This window comes from Manis javanica, chromosome 9, assembly GCF_040802235.1.
Source record: "Manis javanica isolate MJ-LG chromosome 9, MJ_LKY, whole genome shotgun sequence".
Lineage (NCBI taxonomy): Eukaryota > Metazoa > Chordata > Mammalia > Pholidota > Manidae > Manis > Manis javanica.
Window position 1 is genome coordinate 29,340,188 of NC_133164.1, and position 21,250 is coordinate 29,361,437.

Here is a 21,250-nt window from a genome sequence, read left to right on the forward strand (position 1 = left end):
GCATTCAGCACAAGTCTGTGTGGTCATTTGTAACTCATTAAATATTTGCGTTAAATTATTAGCTTTGTGCAACTTTGTTTTTAGGACAAAAACAAAAATTTAAATTAAAAAAATCACTTTCTCTATTTTTCTTTGTTTTAGCAATTTTAATTTACTGATATATTTTGTTGCCTTAAGACTATGGGCAGTACTTACTAGCTGTATGACTTTGGGCAAGTTCGGAAGTCTTCCCATCTGTGAAATGGAGTAATAATATCTACCTTAAGGAACTGAGAGGATTAGAGTAGGATACATACATCACTTAGTATAATGCCTATCACATAAGATGCATTTGGTAAATGGTAACCATCATTAAAATAAGATGGTAAGCATGGTTTCAAGAGCAGTGAGAATTAAGGAAATGAGAATACTTGGATGTTGATAAGCATTTCAATTTCCAACAAATTCACCCATAAATGGCACTTAATAGTAGCCAAGATTTCCTTGATTGGTACCGTAGCACCCAAAAAATGATGCCCAATGTCCAGGAACTCCAGTCATTTCATGGTGAGGATCTTTTGGCTTGAATGCCTACAATATTTACTAGAGAACAATGTGTACTTTCTTCACAGCACCTTCTTCCCTTCATGGTAGAAATGGGCATAAAATATTGAAAAGAATAAAATTCAACCTTTTATAAGAATTCTAGCTCCTCATTACTTGATCATTAGAAATCATGATTCTTCTTACTGATGTAAGCCAAATCAGGCCGATAAAATATGCACTTGTTCATGACAATTACATTTAACAGTTCCTGAATGTGTATGTCCTTTCAGACTTAAGAAATGCCACTGACTCTAAAAACTGGTGCATGGAAAAGAAAAGAATTAGGAACTTCTCTAGGGCTGCCAAATGCTATGAAAAGAAGTAAAATTATATATGTGTGTGCTCACATGCATGAGAACATGTGTGAGCACATGCATGAGAATGTACACATTTAAAACTTTAAAAGCCGAAAATCAAAATTCCAAGTTAATTTTAAAAGTATTTCTGTAGATTTTCAAATAAATTAAAGTTCAATACATTCGATTGCATTGAATTTAAGGTCCAGATTTAAAACAGGAAAGTAAAATTATACTCTTGCAAAAGATGCAAAGTTTCCTACAGAATATCCATGTTCAGCTGGCAAAGAAGCCAAGGTGAAACATGGGCTAGATATCAACACACACAGAATACTACTATACATTTCATGGAAAATCTGGATAATGGCAGATTTCTTCATTTTGCTCACCTAATAAATCAAAATGTCCATAGATTTCAAGACATTCCTGAAAGAGGTTTTTTCCCCCCTACTGATTTAACAATTGTTTCTCACTTCAATTTACAATTCTCCATGTCAGACATCTCTGTTAATATCATGACATGTATCTCCACGTTATATTTATTCTCATTTATGACACATGAAAAAATCTTAAATCCTAGCATTATCCTCTGTTTTGGAAAGTTGTGGTCCAAAACAAAATAAAGAAAAACTTCACCATCCCCAAACACAATCTCAACTCTATTTTTATTGCAGGCATTTTTAGATAGAAGAGTTGCATCTTGTCAGATCTGGAGGAGAAAACTGGTAAGTTTAGTCTAAGAGCTATCCTCTAAAAAAGTAATAGTTTAATATCTCCATTTCCAAAAACATAGATTGACCAAAAAAAAAAAAAAAAGAAGAAAGATGATAAAGAAAGAAAAGAAAAATAAGCATATTTTGATCCATTTTAGGATAAAACACTTGTTAACCTAAGCAAGGGGGGAAAATGTAAAGAACCAATTTAATCGATTTGTACTGCATTTATTTTTTAGTGATATTAGATAAAGAAGAACTGATTACATGCTTGGTGACATGGTGTCAGTGCTTAAAAACTGAGGGACATAAGAATGATTTCAATAATATTTTTCCACTGTGACTGATCCTAATTTATACTCCCTCCTTCAAACTTAGCTCTCCCATTTAACTCCACACGAGCTTTTTAAACATGCCTCTATTTGGGGAATGATATGCAGAAGGAATGACGACAATAAAAAAAGAAGAGAGACAGAGGCAAAGTATAAGGAGCTAGGAAAGAAGTTACAGAACATTTTTCAATTTTAAGATTGAAAAAAAATGAAGTTGCCCAAACAAGATTTACCATAAGTCTTTTTGTAATAGAATAAAGATGTGATACAGAAAGTAAATGAAAAGAAAAAGATCAGAAGGAAGTTACAATTTCAGATTTCTTGACAAAATTGGACAATGCAGCTTAAAACGTACAATACTTTGCACCAGAGTTCCATTTACTGTGTCCATCTGATTCTTCCAAGTTAGGAACTTAAGTTGTATATTCTATAAGAACTAAGTTTCTTCCTAATAGGTTCAGTCTCTTTCAAAGTCAAGGAAAGAAGAAAATAAATCCCTAAAAAGGAAATAAATGTGACCATCTTAACTAATTCTACATAATCAAAATAACTAAAAACTATACTGCAGAGTAAAATGAAGCCATGTAAACTATATTTATATGGCTAATGAAAATGAAACATGACACTATTTTTTCCCAAGGACAGTCTGCATTAGTTGGGCAAAAAAGTCAACTAGATACACACATAACCAATTTATCTTCCATCATGCATACATATATATGAGTACATATTTGAAATCAGAATTTACCCATTGCTCCCTAATAATCAAATAATTATTCTCCTATAGGACAAGACTAATCAAAATAGATTACATATTTCATTGTAAATTAATTACAATTTAATTTTATGATTTAAACTCATTCTGTAAATTTTTACTAAAGATTTTTGATTGATCATTAGTGATAAAACATATTTCCCTCTATCAAACACCAAAATTTAAAAATAGAATTCAATACTGGCAAGGGCTATTTCTGAGACTATCTCCACTGAAGTAAGAGATCCTTGAAGAGACAAACTGTGTCTATACTCATTTAGTATATACGGCACCTAGCATAGTGTTTGGTACCGGAGTGCTCGAACAGGTTACTTAATCAAATGAAAGAAAGACAATTTCATATTATATAGTAAGAAACTTAAAAATGTTCATCCCTTTGACTCTACTTGTTCAGCAATTCTACTATGAGAAACTTTTTAAAGAATGAACCGAGCATGAATACTTGAATAAACAAAAATATTCAATGAAGTTAGTTTTAACTTGAAAAACTGAAAACAATCTAAACATCAAAGGTTAAGAAAACTGGAAAGTAGATTACGGTTCATTCATGTAATAGTATACAGCCAGACATTTTGATGAAACAAGAAAATCCTCATGATAAAATATTAAGAGAAGAAACCCACAACAGTATTTGATTACAACTATTTTAAATGTGAACAAAAAAAAGACTCTAAGTAAATATATGAAAATTTAAAAGTGTTTTTTTGCTACATTTTACATACTGGCATGTTTATTTAAAAATAGAATTGTACCAGTTTCAGTTATTCTTCAAAATTACTATAAATTTGCATGGAGAATTCTGAACACTATAACAATTAATCCCTTTTATATAAAGTTAAGTAAACAATAAATCGTCAGGAGACCTCTACTCGTATCTGGTCTAGCTCCTAGATTAATATGGACAAATATTAAACTTTAAAGAGTGGTTTTTAGATAAGCATCAATAAAATAAATGTAGAGTCTGAAGGCAAATAAAATACCCTTTTGGACATTTTTTTCCCTCCCTTCACATTTGACTTGAAGATTGCTTCCATTTTATTGTTATCACTGATACTTGTTCATAATTTTAAAAACATGTAACTTATCTTCTTCATATCCTATTGCTATTTTTTTCCCTTAATCTTAAGGGAAAAATAAAAGTAGTAACTTTCAGTATAGGTTAATGAAACATAAGTGAGGTGGGGCTACTGTTCAAATTTCTGTATTAGCCAGTCTGCATAACAATCATGGTCGGATGGGGGAAAACATACAAGTAAAGAGACTTGCTCTATAGTAGCATACAATGGCCAGTTTTCTGAAGAGACTACTCTATTTTAGTGGCTCAACTTATTGCTTTCTCATTTAGTCTACAAATTTCTGCATCATTTAAGGCTACTGCTTGTCCTATTGATATGACCAGTTTCTAACAGAGAGAACCAATGATGTCAGTGATGACTGCCATTGCTAATACACTGCTACTACTGGCTTCACTTACTTTACCCACACCTTTCACACCTACGTGTCCCAGTTCAGTCCCTGATACCATCTTTGTGCTTTCCAGATTTATATATAGTGGTCCACCACTATTCTTACTTTGTAAAATTCTCAAGGATACTAGCCAAATACAAAAGACTCCAGATATCTCCCTGAAACTTTAGACTCCATATCTAGCGTCTCCACAGATGACCCATAAACTCACCTTAAGCTCAATATGCTTAAAACTAAACATACCACCTTTGGTGGCTCCCCATTGCCTAAAAAATCCAAGCCCTCTCCTGATACAGCTTCACCCTACCACTTCAGCCTCATCCTCTGCCATTCATATTCATTTTCTGAATGACTCCTAAAATAAAATTACCATATTTAAGGTCCATTACACATTAGGCACTATTCTAAGCACTTTACATGATTAGCTCATTAATGTTCACAGCAACCCCATAAGACAGATGCCAAGCACTGTCCCAGGGATTCAATGTGAATGTGACAAAAAAGAACCACGCACTCATGGACTCATGGGACTTACAGTCCAGTAAATCAATGGAATATACAAACCACCCCCCCACAAAAAAAAACACACCCAACTTTATTTACATTAAAAAGTGCCAGGAAGAAAATAAACAAGTTTTTGTGACAGATAATTTGAAGAGGTGGCGATACTTAACAGTGATCAAAGAAAGCCTCACTAAAAAATGACTTTTACGGTAAAAACTAAAGGATGAGAAGGTGTCAACTATACAAAGAGAAGAGGTATATCTGGGAAGCACAAAGATGGTATCAGGGCCTGAACTGCATCTCCCATCCCCCTAAATTCATATATTGAAGCACTAACCCTCAATGTGACCATAGTTGGAGTCAGAACTTTTATGGAAGTAACTGAGGTTAAAAAGTTCACAAATGTAGGATCCTAATCAGATAGGACTGGTATCTTTATTAGAAGAGGAAGAAACACCAGCCATCTAGCTCTCCACATGCACAAAGAGGAAAGGCCACGTGAGAACACAATGAGAAGGCACCTGTCTACAAGCCAGAAAGAGACTGTTCACCAAAACCAACCTGATGGCATATGATACTGACTTCGAGCCCCCAGAACCGTGAGAAAACAAATTTCGGTTGTTTATGTCACCCAGTCTCTGGTATTTTACTATGGCAGCTGTGGGGTAAAACTGCAATATTTCCATAAGGTCTCACCTGGCCTTAGTCCATTTACATATCAATAGGTGTTTCTTCCCACAGCCTCTGAAACAAGGGGCGGAGAGAGGCTCTTCTCTCCTCCTCTCTGTACCGTAATTGGTCTGGCGCCTGTCAGTCTCCAGGGAGCCTGTAGAGTTTCTCCCGGAAGGGACAGGTAGAGAGACAAGTGCACAACAGGACAGGGGAGAGACAGAGGAGTGAGGGTGGGGCTAAAGGGGGTGAGTGGAACCAGGCCTCTTGTGAGCAATAAAAGAGTTTCTCCCAATCTAGCTTTTCCCTTGACTGATTTTGGCACACCAGTTTATTCACCCGGGGCCAGGAAAATACTTCCCGCCTGGAGCCATAGCAGCCCAATCAAACACAGAAATTGGAAAGACCTAAGTTTTTTGCAGGAACTGATGATAACCAGTGTACTAGAACACAGAGAACAATGGAGATAATAATATGTCAAAGACTCTCAAGCTCATAGATGGTAGATGAACCTGAAATGAGATGATCACAAAAACAGCCCCTTGGTGAACCAGTATCAAACTGGTTGATACTGCATTTGGAACTGTATGGCAGGGTGTCTGTTCTCTCAGTTACTGCGAGTCAGTAAAATACTGACTAGAATATAATAAAACTATATTCCACCCTGGACTGCACAAACCAGCGCCACACAAGAAAGAACTGAACTTTTCCCAAACTATTAGTATGCTAACTGCCCTATTGTTAAAATGTTAAGATGCCCTATGAAGGAACAATGGCTAATAGATATGTTCTGTTTGCTCAGGACACTAGAGAAAACCAAGATTGCACTTTTTTTTTAGTAGTTGTTATACCACTAAGAATAGTTCTGAACTAATTCCAGTGAATTAATAAATACATGTTTTGCCTATGTGCAAGGAGTGGTGTTGGATATTTTTGAGCATGCCCAAATGAATCAGACGCCAATCCTAGGTTTAAGAGCCACAATAAGGGAGATATGACACCACATATCATCAAATCTGAGGCACCACTGGTTATAAGATGTATCATGTTATGTATCACTAAGAAGGGAATCTACACAGTAGATTATGAAATTTCAGAGGTGTTAAATGTGGAAAAAATATATATCTTAAATAAATGAAAATAAACAGCTTAAATGCAAACAATAGGAATCATATAAAAGAATCCATAGAAGGGATGGACTGCTTCATGCAGAAAGTGGCATTTAAGCCAAATCTTGAAGGAGAGGTAGAAATCAGAAAAGCAGACATTTAAAAAAGGAATATATTTAGAAAGGGGGAATTGCAAGAGTTAAAGCACAGCAAAAATAAAGTGAGGGATGGCTAGGGAGAAATATTTAGAGAGAAAACACTGTTGAAAAGTTAGAGAGACAAGGGTTAGGAAAACCTAGAGTACAGCTAGGCTAAAGGGGCTGAACGTCACTGCATATGCTTGGGAAGTGGTTCTCAAATATTTTTTTTTCCTCACCCCAGTATACTTCAGGGCTATAAGACACATAAAATATATGGTTCACTCTAGCAGTGATTCTCAACTGTAAGAGAGCAAAAGTGATTAATTCCATGGGGGCGTTATTTGGAAAAGTCATCCAGAAAATCCTGAATTCCTCCTCCACCTCACCTTGAGAATTACCAAGAAACACAAAGTAACCCCAGAAAAATTTGAGCACCCAATTGATTCAGGTTACATTTGAGGAAAGCTAATCCAGCAGCACTGTGTACAAATGAATGAGTATTAGGATCAATATTAAAGACTGAGAATCTACATAAGAAGCTGATCTTCTAGGAAGAAGTAAAACACATTTAGATTAGTAGGGAAAATGTATGATATAACTATTATAAAGAGAGAAAAAATAAAGGGGAAAAAAGATTAAATTACAAGATAATAAGCTCAAACAAAGACAAGTGCATTCTAAACAATGATGGACATTTAGGTGATGTCTAACAGGCATCTAAGATGGGGAAAAAAATGGAGTTCGGGTCTGGAAAAACAGATGTGAACATCATCTAAAAATAGGTATTAAAGCCATAATAATTAAGAAAAGGAGGCAAGAGATGTTATGCAAAAGAGTTTTTTTAAGTAAACATGTATTATTTAGTTGCTTTATTTCAAATAATTGTTTTCATACTTTACAATAATCTCATGCTGATAATCATCATTGCTACCTTTAACACTCTATAATTTACAATTATCAAACAAAACATAGTGAAGATTAAGTACATGCTTGGGATCATATAAAGTAATATAAGAAATAGAGCATTTCATTAATTTCCAATCTGATGTTAAAGCAATTTAGATATGTCACTTGTGTGTGCAAACTTAGTAAAAAACAGCAATAGTCTACACCTCTGACAGAACCTGAGAGCACTCAAGGTGTATACATGGATAGTTAATGTTTAAATTCCTACATGGTTCATTATAAACATTTAGTTTTCCAGTTCAATCTGTGAAAAATTACAGTTATATCATAGAATTAAATTTTTATTCCTTTAAAAAAATTTTTTGAAGACAGTGGGAATACTTAAGATCACTATTTCCAAGTCATGTTTTTTACCAAGTAGTAAAGCATAAAGGGCACTATTACCTTCATACATGACAACGAGTGGTTTCAAGTCACATGTGGGATAAAAAATAAGAAAATCTATAATACTCTAATGTCAACACTTAAATATCTTATAAATACAACAAATAACTTTGATTATTCATTTGCCTGAAACACTTTCTGACAAACTTCCCTCAAGGTTTGGTGGGAAGGCAAAGAAGGAATGGAAGAAGGGAATGAGGGAAACCAAGTGAATGAAAAAAGAAGTGAGAGGAGAGGTGACCTTGCTGAAGAACTAGCTAACCAAGTCAAGAGGGTGATGATCACCACATGGCCCCAGAGCAGAATTTATTGAGCAAAGGGAATGATATAGCTTCTTGTTAGAAGTTGGGGATGATAAAGACTCTTGAAAATCCTAATGGCTATCGATTTTTTCTCAAAATACTTACAAGTCAAAGGATTCTAACAGGGAAAACACAGATCGCCCGTTAGCCAGAGCAAACAGCACACAGTCTGTAATCTGTCTAAGCAATCTGACAAACTGACCTGGCCAATATCAAAGTGCATGTTAACAGTTTGTCAAAACATGTTCTTCTGCTGAAGTATGACTACTTTTACATAAGCATATCCCCTCAAAGGAAAAAAAAAAATCCAAGTAATTTTCTAAAACTACATGTCATACAATAACACTGTGGTTAAATTTACACATGGCAAGAAAAGTTTTAAAAAAAGTGAAATACCTCAGTCTGACCTTCATGGGCACTGGTCTCATGAGTAACTCGAATAGCCTGTAACAAGAATACAAGGTATTAACAGAAAAAACTGACTATATCCAAGTTTTTAACTGAAAATAACAATGCTAAATTTAACATCTAAAGCTTTGTTAAGAAAGAACAAATTGGAGGAAGTTTAGGAACACTTTAATTCTAAATATTTAAGAATAATTTGAGCAACCAAGTGAATTACTGCACTTTCCGAACCACTAATCTCTGATGACAGAAAACCGAATATGTGATTATTTGTAATCTCCAGGTGTAAGAGGGTGTCATTTAGCATATTTAATTATTAGAACTAACATTTAACACTTTATTCAACTGAGACCAGAATAAAGTAAGCATCTCACAGATTGAGACTGAAGAAATTTATGTCATCTGTTTCTCCAGGTTACATGCTCCTCTGCCGCTCTGGTTGTATTTATGTTTAATCATGCAGCTTCAGTCAGCAGTTTAGAAATGTAGAGCAAAAAGCATGCATTTATCAGAAGCTAGATTTTTTAGTTTCCTGAACTTAAAAAAAATTCTATTATAATACTCTACCAGCAAAGATGAAGAAAATGGGCAAAGTAGTAAATTACAGGTGAAAGTACAACATTTATGAATGGAAATTTGGCAATAAATATAAAGCCTTAAAAACATGCAAATGCTTCTAGGAGTTTATATATTACACATAACTGTACATAATTATGTATAACTAGGGATATTTGCAAAGATTTAGCTACAGTGATACACCTTATAGTATTTTTTAAAATAGTTAAAAAGAGGAAAAAATATTAAATTTCTGACAATTTATTAGTTAAATAAAATACCATACAATGGAAAGCTATGCAGCCATTAAATGATGATGTCAAATATATACTTACTGGGTATGTAATACATTTGTGATAAGTGAAAAAAGCAAGTTATAAAACAGTATTACAGTGTGATCAAATCTTTGTTTTAAAAAATTATGTACATATACTCCCTATAAAAAATATTAATGGTGGCTATCTCTCCTTGGTGGGATTACTGGTGGTGACTTTATGCTTTTTATTTTATTTTTATATAAAATAAAGATGTTTAATTAGATCTATAGGTTTTTTAAATAAAAAACAATATAAGATAATCAATGTATGTTAGAATGCTAAAACAATATAATCAAATTAATGAATTTATTGGGCATGAACTCTGCATAAAGCATTGCTCTAACAAAATAATTTGTACACTATACTACTTCTAATTTCAAAGAACTTACAATCTACTTAAAGATGTTATTAAAAGGTAAAAAGTCTTCAAAAGAAAAGTAGATTTCAAAAATAATAAACTTTAGAAAGCACTCTAAAACAATTCTATGAAATGGTATAATTAAAAACTAGATTATGTGGACTGTGTCTTCACATGCAAAATATTATTCCATTGATAAAAGAGCTAGAGTATGGTCTAAAATCTACCTTTAAACCTTTGTCATTTCCATTGTTCTTCAGCCTTGTTCCAAATTCCCAGTGAAAGACACACAGGGTATTGCCAGGCATACATTTATTATAGGGAGGGAATGGTAAGGTATAGTCAATCATGAGATATTTTATAAATTTATAAATCAAACGCTTTTTTTTCCCCTTATTCAGCTCTGGACATAAAAAGGAAATAGCAATTTGTCAACATTTATGGATATTTCAGATAAAAAGTACCTGAGAAGTACCAAGGACCTTTTTTAATGCATACAAAAAAATCCATAATTGCTCAGAACTACAGTTTCAAGACAGACCTCCAAACAGAATCTACAATCCCACAAAACTGCCCACATGAGATCAAAACAGAAAGAAGGTACCGACGTCATAATTCTCCAGATATCTGGCTCGTTCTTCAGGGCTCATTGACACAGACTCCTCCAGGAATTTTTTCAAGGTTGATCCAGATTCTAAGAATAATAAAGAAAATAAAATTGCAAAGGCTTGATATCTATGAAATATTAGAAGTATGCTAACTATTTTTCAGGTAAAACCCTTTCACTGTTAAGTTAGAAATATGAAAATATTGGGATAAATGACAGGACTTAAGTTATTTCCTTGTTTGTTAAACCTCTGTTTATCAACAATATAAAAGAATAAGAAGGGTTATTATTTTTTCTAACACTACACACATTCCCATTATAAAAGAAAGAAGGAAAATGTGCTTTCTTTAACACTTTGAAAGAAAGAACTAGAGCACCACCTACTGCTCAGTAAGTTAACTTATAACTTAAGGGGGGAACGGAGAATAGCAGGAATGAAAACTGACTTACCAAAGTGCATCTTGTCTTTATTGTTGGCAATAGCATGGATCAGCCCAATTGTTCCACAGGCATTGCTGATTGTTTGCTTCATGAAATATACTGATGATGTAACATCTTGTCCCTGAGATTTTATTTTTTCCTCCTCTTCTGTTCTGAATACTTCATACTATTTAAAAAAAAGTCAATAGTCTACATATAAAAATAATACCTTAAAAAGGACTAAAACATAAAACTGGAAAATTTCTAAAACTCATCAATGAGAATTTGGTTGCTTAACATGTTATGACTTATATTAATGGAATACTACACAGCATTTTAGAAAGAACATATTCTGACTCAAATGTATCCACAATTATAGAGTACTTATAGGTCAGTATGTATGAATATGATTGTCATTTATGTTTTTAAAATATTTACTTTTTATATGCAATGAGAAGTCTGAAGTACCAAAGGCCTTTTGTATATCATACAAAAACTTAAACTTAACATAAATTATCTCTGGGACTAGAGATCACTGGAAGATTTTTACTTTCTATCTTTTACATTTCTATATTGTTAAATAACACTATATTAACAAAATTCACATTGTGTTTATAAGCATATAATATTCCTAACAAACATTTACCAATATCTGTAACAACTGTTTCTAAAAACAATATGATGAATGTCAAAAGTATGGGCTCTACGTTTGCCTGCCTGAGCCCACATCCTGGCTCCACCTTTATTAGCTGTGTAACTTTCGCAAGCTAGTTAACATCTCTGTGCCTCACTTAACTAGTTTTTAAAAAGAGGCTTAAAAAATGAATGAGAAGAAGAAGGAAGGGGAGAGTAGAAAGAAGGTTTTCTTTTCAGATTCCAATTGAGTAGGGAATTACCAACCTACAGTCTGCAGGCCAAATCCAGCCTACTGCCTGCTTTTGTAAGTAAAGTTTTATTTTTGTATTGTCTATGGCTGTTTTCACACTAGAAGGCAAAGTGAACAGTGGTAACATTTAGGTCTACAAAGCTGAAAATATTTGCTATCTAGCCCTCTACAGAAAAAAGTTTGCTGACCCCTGAAAGTAAAGGAACAAAGGATGTCTGCAGTAAACCCATAATTAAAAAATTGCTTAAAGTAACAAATGCATCTATGATGCAAAAATAATTTTTATGAATGTGCTTCTCAGTAAAATTTTGAAGTAACATTTTCAGAATAGATTCTGAACCATTAATTCATTCATGTGAGTTCAACTGGTAAGAACTGTGAGAGATTCAGTATCATAACGTCTCATGCTGAAATGTTCATGCAGTCCTACACTTTAGCTTGTTGTTTAGTATGAGTATTCCCTGCTGACAAAGCAGTGAGATTGGTAACTTCTCAAGATTTACTGTTTAGAAAAAAATCCTAAAATGATGCACAACAAGTATAGGAAAATGGAAAAGTAATTACAGCACCCTGAAGTGAAAATACATGCTCTAGAGGCAACAAAAATACCAGAGAGAAATAAATTTACAGCAGCTTCACCTGTGATTCATTGGCTGGTAAGCGCTACTATAAAGCACACCTTTAGAACATCATACCTGCCTTTATGTAAAGGATAATGAAGTATCTATGAGAGTTCTTTTGCTATTAGTATGCTGAAGTCACTCGGAAACTACATGATCAGATTCTAAATAAGAATTTACAAGACTGAAACACTTTGTATATCTGAAAACATTCTAGATATGTTTTGAGGGACTTCAATGTCATTTATGGCCTGAAATTGTGACATCAAAAAATGGCAGATGCCACTATATTCTCTCTGTATGTAAATATAAGTACTTACTTATTTATATAAATACTAAGACTTGTATGCTTCCTAGCAGTAGGCACAATAAGCTTTCCAGTACTTATGATCCACTAAATGAATAAATCCTATTGATAAGGATAACATGCTTTTTTTTAAATACTGATGACTCACTAAATGAAGGAGATAAAATCCAACTTATTCTTACAAAAAAAAATAGGTCATAAAAAAAAATTTGGACTATAAATTCACATTTGTATTAAAGCAACGAAGAAAGCCTGACCTTTAAGGAGCTGATTTAAAAAAATTTTTTTTACTGCTCCTTATAATTAATTGGAGTCCTGGGATAGGTATCTATTGCCTTATTTTAATAATCAAAGAAGGTGAAAATAACACTGGACTAAAAAAAGACTAAATGTCCTTTTCTTCCCCTAATTTCAGAATAATCATAAGCTCACCACTAAAAGTAATTTAGTCTAACACTGGACAATCACTAAAACATTTATAACTCTATAAACTTCTATATTACATTACAAACAGCAAATGTGAAAAAATACCCCTCATTTAACTAAAAGTAATTGTTTTGTAGAATACTTAAGTAGAAAAAAGAGATATTTCAATATTTTTTATACTCTCTCAATCTGAGATTAGTTATGGCATTAAGAAAATTATCCAGGAACTTCTAGAAGTGAGCAAAGTCTAATTCTTAATCTCTATGAGAACTGACTCCAGTTAGTCCTGAAAGATAAGACGGCCTGAGCATTGGTAATATGCCAACTTAAGACATTGGTATATGCCAACTCAGCAACACCTCGTTTCTCTCACATCTTCCTATTGACTTCATTTTTTACAACCACTGAGCTCATCCTGTTGTTTCTAAGTTTAAAAATAAAAATCAGGATATAGACTCAAAAGCTGTTTTAAAATGAAGTTAAAAGTTCTAGTTCCATAATACATATACCTACATGACATCATTCTAGAAGAAAGGCCTATTATACAGAGATTTGAATTTAAATACAGAGAACTAAGAATAACTATTTATAATCTCCAACACATCTTAAATCTGCCAATTAAACTATAAAGTTTAGTGATTCCCACCCAAATCAAGTTTACTCTGAAAATAATGTAAACTATGGCATTAATTATACATACCTCCTTAAAACAGGCAATTATTTCTTTTTACATATATATTGAAAAAAATTACATATTTTATATATTGAAATTTGAAGATATTCACTATTCATACACTTCTAAGAAAGACTTTTTATTATTATTATAGTACTTAATATCTCTAACATATATGCCTCAAAACATGATTAAATGTTACATCAACACACAGTTAAGGCAAACTAAACATGTCTTATAAAAGAAGAAAACTACCCAAGTTTTTAAAACACTAACTCAGGGCTTTATTGATAATCTATAAAGCAAATCTAAATATCATCTCTTTAAGAAAGATGTGTCCACTGCCTAGATTTCCTCATTTTATGCAAAAAGGGAGTCATTTGTTCTGACAGAAGAGCATATTTTTAATTCAACATCAAAAGAGAACTTTGCATTTACCAGAAGAAACTTTATGTCTTCTTAACAATTACCTTTTCTGTTATAGGGAAGAGAAGTAACACTGCACACACTGGTCTTGGTACCATGCTAAGTAATTCAGGATCCATTCCATATACATCAACAAACTGCCAGTTAGGATGTAAACCTAATTGTTTGAGAAACTGGGAAAAGGTGGGAAAAGCAAAAGAGTATACTGTTAACAGGGAAATAATCAACATGTATGTACTGTGTATCCAATACATAAAAGGGAATGAAAGGTACAAATATTACTGATATATGATAAGAACAAAGTAAAGCAGGTTTTCCACAAATAGGGTGGGAAGAGACAGCAATTTATTTATATCAATTAACAAACATTTAAAATGCATTATATATTAAGCAAAACTCATTTTTTCATAATTCATTAATTGGGGATTGAAGATAGTAAGCCAGGACTTCACCAAACACATATGGTTGGCTTGGTTGATATGTATAACTCATTTCAAGCACTCAATTTTTTAAGGTGTATCTAAGTTCTAGAAAATAAAGGATCATTTTAGTAGATCAACACAGTTTGATCTTACCTACTTACGAAAAAGACACTTGCTTACCTAAAGATACATAGATAGATAGATAGATAGATAGATATCACTGATTATATCAATGAAGAAAGAGTATATAAAGGCAAAAAAGTCCAAGTGACTTGGGAGAACACCAGAAAATGCTTGATACAAGAAGTAAACTGCTGACTTCCTGACCTCTACTACACAACAAAACCTACTCAACTTCATTGCCTCTCATATCTGGAAAAACAACTGTAACAAAAAACTAGTGGTTTTTTTAATAAACTCTTAAGATTTCATAGAAAAATAAAATGTTAGACCCTCATCTACTGCTGAGAGGAAAATAAAAAATAAGAATGATGTCAATTTCACAATAAATTTTTAATAAATGTGTTGAGATTTTAAAAAGTACACCATCATAAAATAAGTTTTAGATGAAAGAAAAAAAGGAGCAGAGGAAACAAACAAAAAAAATCATTCTAAAAATGCATCATTACACCTTACATCAAGAATTCATTATAGTATCTACTGGTTAACAATGTCTGAAATTTAAAAATAAAAAAGTGCCTTGGGCATTTTTCCCTGAAGAATTATCATGTATAGTTAGGTCACCAAATGATACCTTGCAAAACCAATGGAAACCATACCATGTTACATAAACAGTGCTATTCATCTCATACACAGTTTCTATAAAACAAGGCCTTCCTAAGTAAAGTGCAACACTCCATATCCCTCTGTTTCTCTGCTTATAGAAGAAAGTCTATTTAATAATAATATGACTCATCAAAAATAAGGACCCAAATATGTTTAATAAGAAATATACCAAATTAAAACATTTCTTTTGGCAGAACGTGCTCAACATCTATTAGGTCCATCAAGTCACATGCTTTCTAACAGTCTGTAGCCATAGAAATCAATGGACATTATACAAGTGTTCATTTCATTGCTATTCATGATTCCAGACTTTAATAAAGTTTCACTAAAGCACTCTAAATTACTTCTCTCTCTCCCTTCTACACTTTCTCCAAAATTCCTACTCTATGTCCTTTTCAATATTCAATTCTTTCTAGAAACCCAGAAGGATTAAAACATACCACAAAGGCAAGGAAAGACACTGTGTCTCACACATCTTTTTGATCCCATTGCCTAGCACTGTACCGGGCAGAAATACAGACATTCAAATCATATTTGTTGAATTGAATTAAAGACTACATCCTTATTTTAATAGATAATCTAGTCATCTGTATGTTTACCTATATCTGTTAAGCTATGTTTAAAATGAGTATTTAATATATTCATTTTTACTTATGCCAAGTTAAAGACGTAGGAAAGATACCTTTGGCTCCTAATCTAAAACAAGGCATTTCTTTAATCAACTCTGAATACTACCTGCATAAGATTGACAGCTCTAAAAGGTGCATTGCTAAGGAAATTATAAATCCAGGTAAGATTATTTAAACTTGTTAATTTCATGTACCCCCAAAAAGTCATACTGTCATAAAATAATAAAACAAGATGGTACCATATAACACAGTAATTTCATGTCTGTGCTGTAAACTCAAAGGAACAGTTAAACATTTCAGTGACAGCCTGGACAAATCCAGTAAATTGTGGTGAAGTAAAGGGCCTTTACTATAAACTTACTCCAAGTTAGCCAAAATTAACAAGTATAAAAAGTACCAAGATCCAAAGGCAGCAATTGTAGTGAGACTAATTAGTATCAAAATGAGGAATGAATGATTAAATAGCAGATTGAGTTAAAATGTAAGGCTAAGGTTTTACATGGAATCACACTTTTTCTTAACTATTTACTAATATCGCTGATGAAATGAGCTTGTTATAACGATCAACTCAATTAGTATCTATTAAGTACATTAGATGCATCCTTTGGCTCCAAAGTAAGACTCACATGAGAAGTTATAATATGAATCAAAGGTATTAATAGCAGCTACCTTTGGGAAGTGGAGAAGGATGGGGAAGGGGGTCTTCTACCTTTACCTCTCACATTTTTGGAAAACCATAAAGATGTCCTACTTTTATAATTCAAAAACAAAATAAATGCCTATGTTTAAAATGATCATATGCAAATGAAAGACTGGAAGGACATTCTGTAACACTAACTGCAGTTAGCTTGGGTGGTACAGACTCAACTTTTTATTTTCCAACTTTTGAAAGTGTGTTATTTTTTACAATAGTTATATTTAGTTGGTAAGTTATAAATCTATAGAACTGATAGAGATATGTATTTTATTTAAATTTAGAAAACTGGGAGAAAACCCAAAGTCACACTTCTAAAACTATACCAAAAAAATCTCTCTAGACAACTCACAAAGCACTCTATATATGCATTTGCAAAATCATCACCACAAAATTCGAAGCACCCTGTGTGCATAAAGCAGGATAAGGGACTTAACAACCTCTGATACCATTCCTCTAGTTTTTCTAAACTCTTGGTAATAAAACAACAAACAAAATCTGTAGCTCACTGATTTTTTTATGATGCCACTAAAATCTTGGCCAATCAAGAAAAGTAATTAGTAAATTAGAGTATGTGCAAATAAAAGATCCTTGGTCAATTTATGCTTTTTCTATGGTCCAATGATAAATTTTCCATCAAATAAAAATTATTTTCAATTATCTGTAAATACTTTTTAAGAGTATCATGTATCAGAGACCATACTAGGAGCTTTAATGGACTTTGCCTTTATTGCAACTGGCAAGGTAGGTTTTACTGTACTCTTTTAACCAATGAGAAAACTGAGTCTGGCAGTTTACAGGATTTTTGAAGATCACACTGCCAGAATCCACAAGCAAAGCTCCAGGATGCTCTGGTCTCTCTTTACTTGCCCAACCTTACTCTCACTACCTAAAGTATCTTCTTTATATCTTGTTCTCTGATTTTGGCCACAGTGAACTCTTCCAGTTCTCAGAGTCTATAAGCATCTCTTCTTCCCAGGTTTTGCACGCAAACTAGACTTCTCTATCTGAAAAACGGCCTCTGGCCCTAATTTATAATGAATGCCTCCGCATTCTTTAGGTGACAGATAACAACTCTGATTTTATAAATTTAAGAAACAAAAAATACTTTCCTTTCAGACTTGTTTTAAAACCACTTTGGTCTTTAATAGCCTCCTTCAGGCAGCAACAGATTCTGCCTTGTTACTAATTTATTAATGATTTGAATTATACAGAAATTATATAGTAACTGCTTGATATTACTATTAGTAAAAGTACACTAGTAGTAATTGCTAGATGCAGAATTAGGAAGATAACTAATAGTTAAATTAGAATACTTCTTTTTCTATCACTTAACTTGTTTATTCTAGGTAAGTCCTATCTGTAGCATGACACAATATTCTTAGAAGGGATTGACAGCATATTAACCAACATGAGAAATCATTGCTTACCACATTTACTGAGATATATGGTTAATAGTTAATGTGTCACAGTTAATAACAATCTGTATATAGTAAATATATGTTGATTGTTCTTATACATACAGGACAACATAGAGCATGAAATACTATTTGCTGACTAAGAGTACAGCAATAACATATGCAACTACTAAATGGTAACAGAGTAAAATCAAGATAAGTAAAAGGCCAGTTCCTTTGAGGGAATAAGAGAGGGTAGGGATGGATATTGGGATTTATTGTGTGGCTTAATTTATTAATTCTCCAAATTCTAAGTCAGTCAATTAAATTTCCATTCATTTTCTATTCTCAGTTCTACCATTAACACACAGAGAGTAAACAAATAACCACAGACATTTTGGTTAAAACTAATTACTTCTTAGATACTTGCCTATTCTCCCACTAAAAGCACATTGCTCCTTTAATAAATTTAAAACAAACTGAACTGTACCAAAGCACGCCAGAAATAGTGTACTAACTCACATATTAAACATCTTTTCTCTGTTTATGTCACCTCAGAATGGCCTATTGTTTTTCCTGATGGTCTCCATCACAGTACCCTGTTAATTTTTTTCATTGTACTTGCAACAATTGCTAATTGTTTGCCTACTTGTTTATTGTCTATCTTCCCACTGAAATGAAAAGCAAAAAAACCATGAATGTTTTGTCCACCAAAGTATAACCGGTTCATGCTCAGATACCAGGTATAATAAAAGGTATCCCCCAAACATTATTTAATTAATATGAATAAGTGAATCTGTTTTACAATTTATCAATTTAACTGTAAAAGGAACAGTTCTTGTATAGGAACAAGATCTAATAGCAGCTCAGCATGTAAGTCTCCAGTTATATAAGCTTATATCTTACGAACAAATAACAGTACCATCTAAAAATAGTTTTGTTCTTTAATGTGTTATGATTAATTACATAGATTTTTGAATGGTAAACCAGCTTGCAATACCTGGATAAACTGTTCTTGGTGATGACATATTAGCCTTTTTATAAAAAATACTGCATTGTCTGCTAATATTTTGTTGAGGATTTTTAGACTCATGCTCATGAGGATATTGGTCTGCAGTTTTGGCTTCTCTGGTAATAAAATGAGTTGTGAAGTATACCCCCTCCTGTATGTTTATGTAGAACTGGTATTATTTCTTCCTTAAATGATCATCTTAAAAGATGCAGAAAAGTCATTTGAGAAAACTGAATATCGATTCATGATTTTAAAAAAAAGAAAAGCCTCTCAGCAAACTAGGGAAAGAAAGGAACTTCCTTTCCTGACAAAAAGCACTTCTCAAATAAACTAACATATCTAAAAATGAGGGAGACAAAGGTTTTCCCCCTAAGGTCTAGTATGAGACAAGAATACCCTCTTCTCTATCTATCTTATTCAACTTTGTACTGAAGGTCCAAACCATTACAGAAAGAAAAAGAAATGACAGACATATAGATTAAGAAGGAAGAAATAAAAGTCTATTCACAGAGAATATGATTATCTATATAGAAAATCCCAAAACCATCTACAAAAAAAAAAAACCACTAATGTAAAGTGAATCAGCAAGGTAGCAGGATATAAGTCATATACAAATCAATTAGTTTTATACATAGCAATGGACAATTCGAAATTGAAATTTTAAAACAGTATCATTTACAATAACACCAACATTCAATTGTTGGGTATAAATCTAACAAGTTATGTTCAAGATCTATATGCTGAAACTACAAAACACTGTTTAATGAAATCAAAGAAGACCCAAGTAAATGATGTTATATACCACCTTACTGGATTGCAAGATTCAATAATGTTATGATATTAATTTTCTCCAAAACATAGTTTAGACACACATTCACCATCAAAATCACAGGATTTTTTTTGTAGATATCGACAAGCTGATTTTAAAATTAATATGAAAGGCAAAGTAACTAGAACAGCCTAAATCATTTTGAAATGAAGAATAAAGTAGGAAGATTCCTACTATCAATTTCAAGACTTACATTAAAACTACACCAATCAAAACACTGTGGTAAAATAACAAGCACACAAATCAATGGAGAAGAACTGAGCTCAGATTATGGTAAACTGATTTTTCAAAAGGTGTAAAATAGTTTCACATTAAGTGTGAGAGAAATATGCTTCTTTCCTATGACACTAAACTAGAAGTTGCAAATACTGACTTCTTCAACCTGAAGATTTTTCTTTCTTTTGCAAAGGGATCAAATGTTTAAGAGAAAAAATGAACAGCAAATTTCAAAGGGAGAAAACAAAAGGAAATCAATATAGATAAGAAATACCACCTGAAGAATAATGAGATATATGCTAGATTTTAAACTTTGTACATTTCCAGATTACTAAACAGACAAGAGTTGGGAGAATAATAGTCATTTCAAAAGCATATAATAAACTGAATAAGAAGATGAAGGATTTGCTGCCAACATTAAAACATTTTTATCTACTTTCTATATATAAGGTATTTTCTACGGGCTTTGAAAACAGAAAACGGAGTTATATACCTGACGAGTTGTTGTTATTCCTTGATGACAGGAAGAAAGATTATATGAGAGGTGGGGGGTAGTATGTCATATGATAAACTAAAAAGGCAGTAAAAAGTAAGCAAGCTGTTCAGAATGAAAACAGGACAAGAAAAATACACCTGAGCAAATCAAAAGTTTGTACCTGGCAGCACTTGTTCTTTTAATCAGAGTGGCTGGGACATGTTCCCCAAACTTTCGACTCCGATACCCAGACGGACGTTAATGGTTGTAGGTGGCAAAGAATGGCGTGGGAACTAATATACTGAGTTTAATCTGTGGCATAAAACCAACTAAATACCAGTTTTAAGAGACTAGAAGAGAAAGGGGCGTGGCGGGGAAGAGAGGTGCCTTGATGGGGCAAGAGAGGATGATTGGAAGGTGATTTCACAGCGCAGGCGGTGGATGAAATTACAGGGACTGGGTGGGCGAGTTCACAAGGCTGGGAGGCAGGTGATGGAGGCAAATTAGTCACCCAGGAGGTACGGGGTGGGGAAGCCGTGGAATCCGCA

General features: G+C 33.0%; 1 protein-coding gene across 7 annotated transcripts in view; it reads right to left on the reverse strand.

The window, feature by feature from the left end:
- Window positions 1–21,250, reverse strand: part of UCHL3 (ubiquitin C-terminal hydrolase L3) — a 125,520-nt gene that overhangs the window by 23,871 nt on the left and 80,399 nt on the right. For 5 of the 7 annotated variants that reach the window (XM_073212502.1, XM_073212504.1, XM_037010266.2 and 2 more), the window contains 4 exons: window positions 14,287–14,415; window positions 10,935–11,091; window positions 10,486–10,571; window positions 8,639–8,686 (listed from right to left, as the gene is read on the reverse strand). In XM_073212502.1, coding sequence (XP_073068603.1) covers window positions 8,639–8,686; window positions 10,486–10,571; window positions 10,935–11,091; window positions 14,287–14,361 — 366 coding nt within the window. In that variant the 5' untranslated portion in view covers window positions 14,362–14,415. Of the gene's footprint in view, window positions 1–195; window positions 235–8,638; window positions 8,687–10,485; window positions 10,572–10,934; window positions 11,092–14,286; window positions 14,416–20,883; window positions 21,023–21,250 lie in introns of those variants that run through there. The other 2 variants (XM_037010267.2, XM_073212501.1) reach the window with 2 other exon arrangements.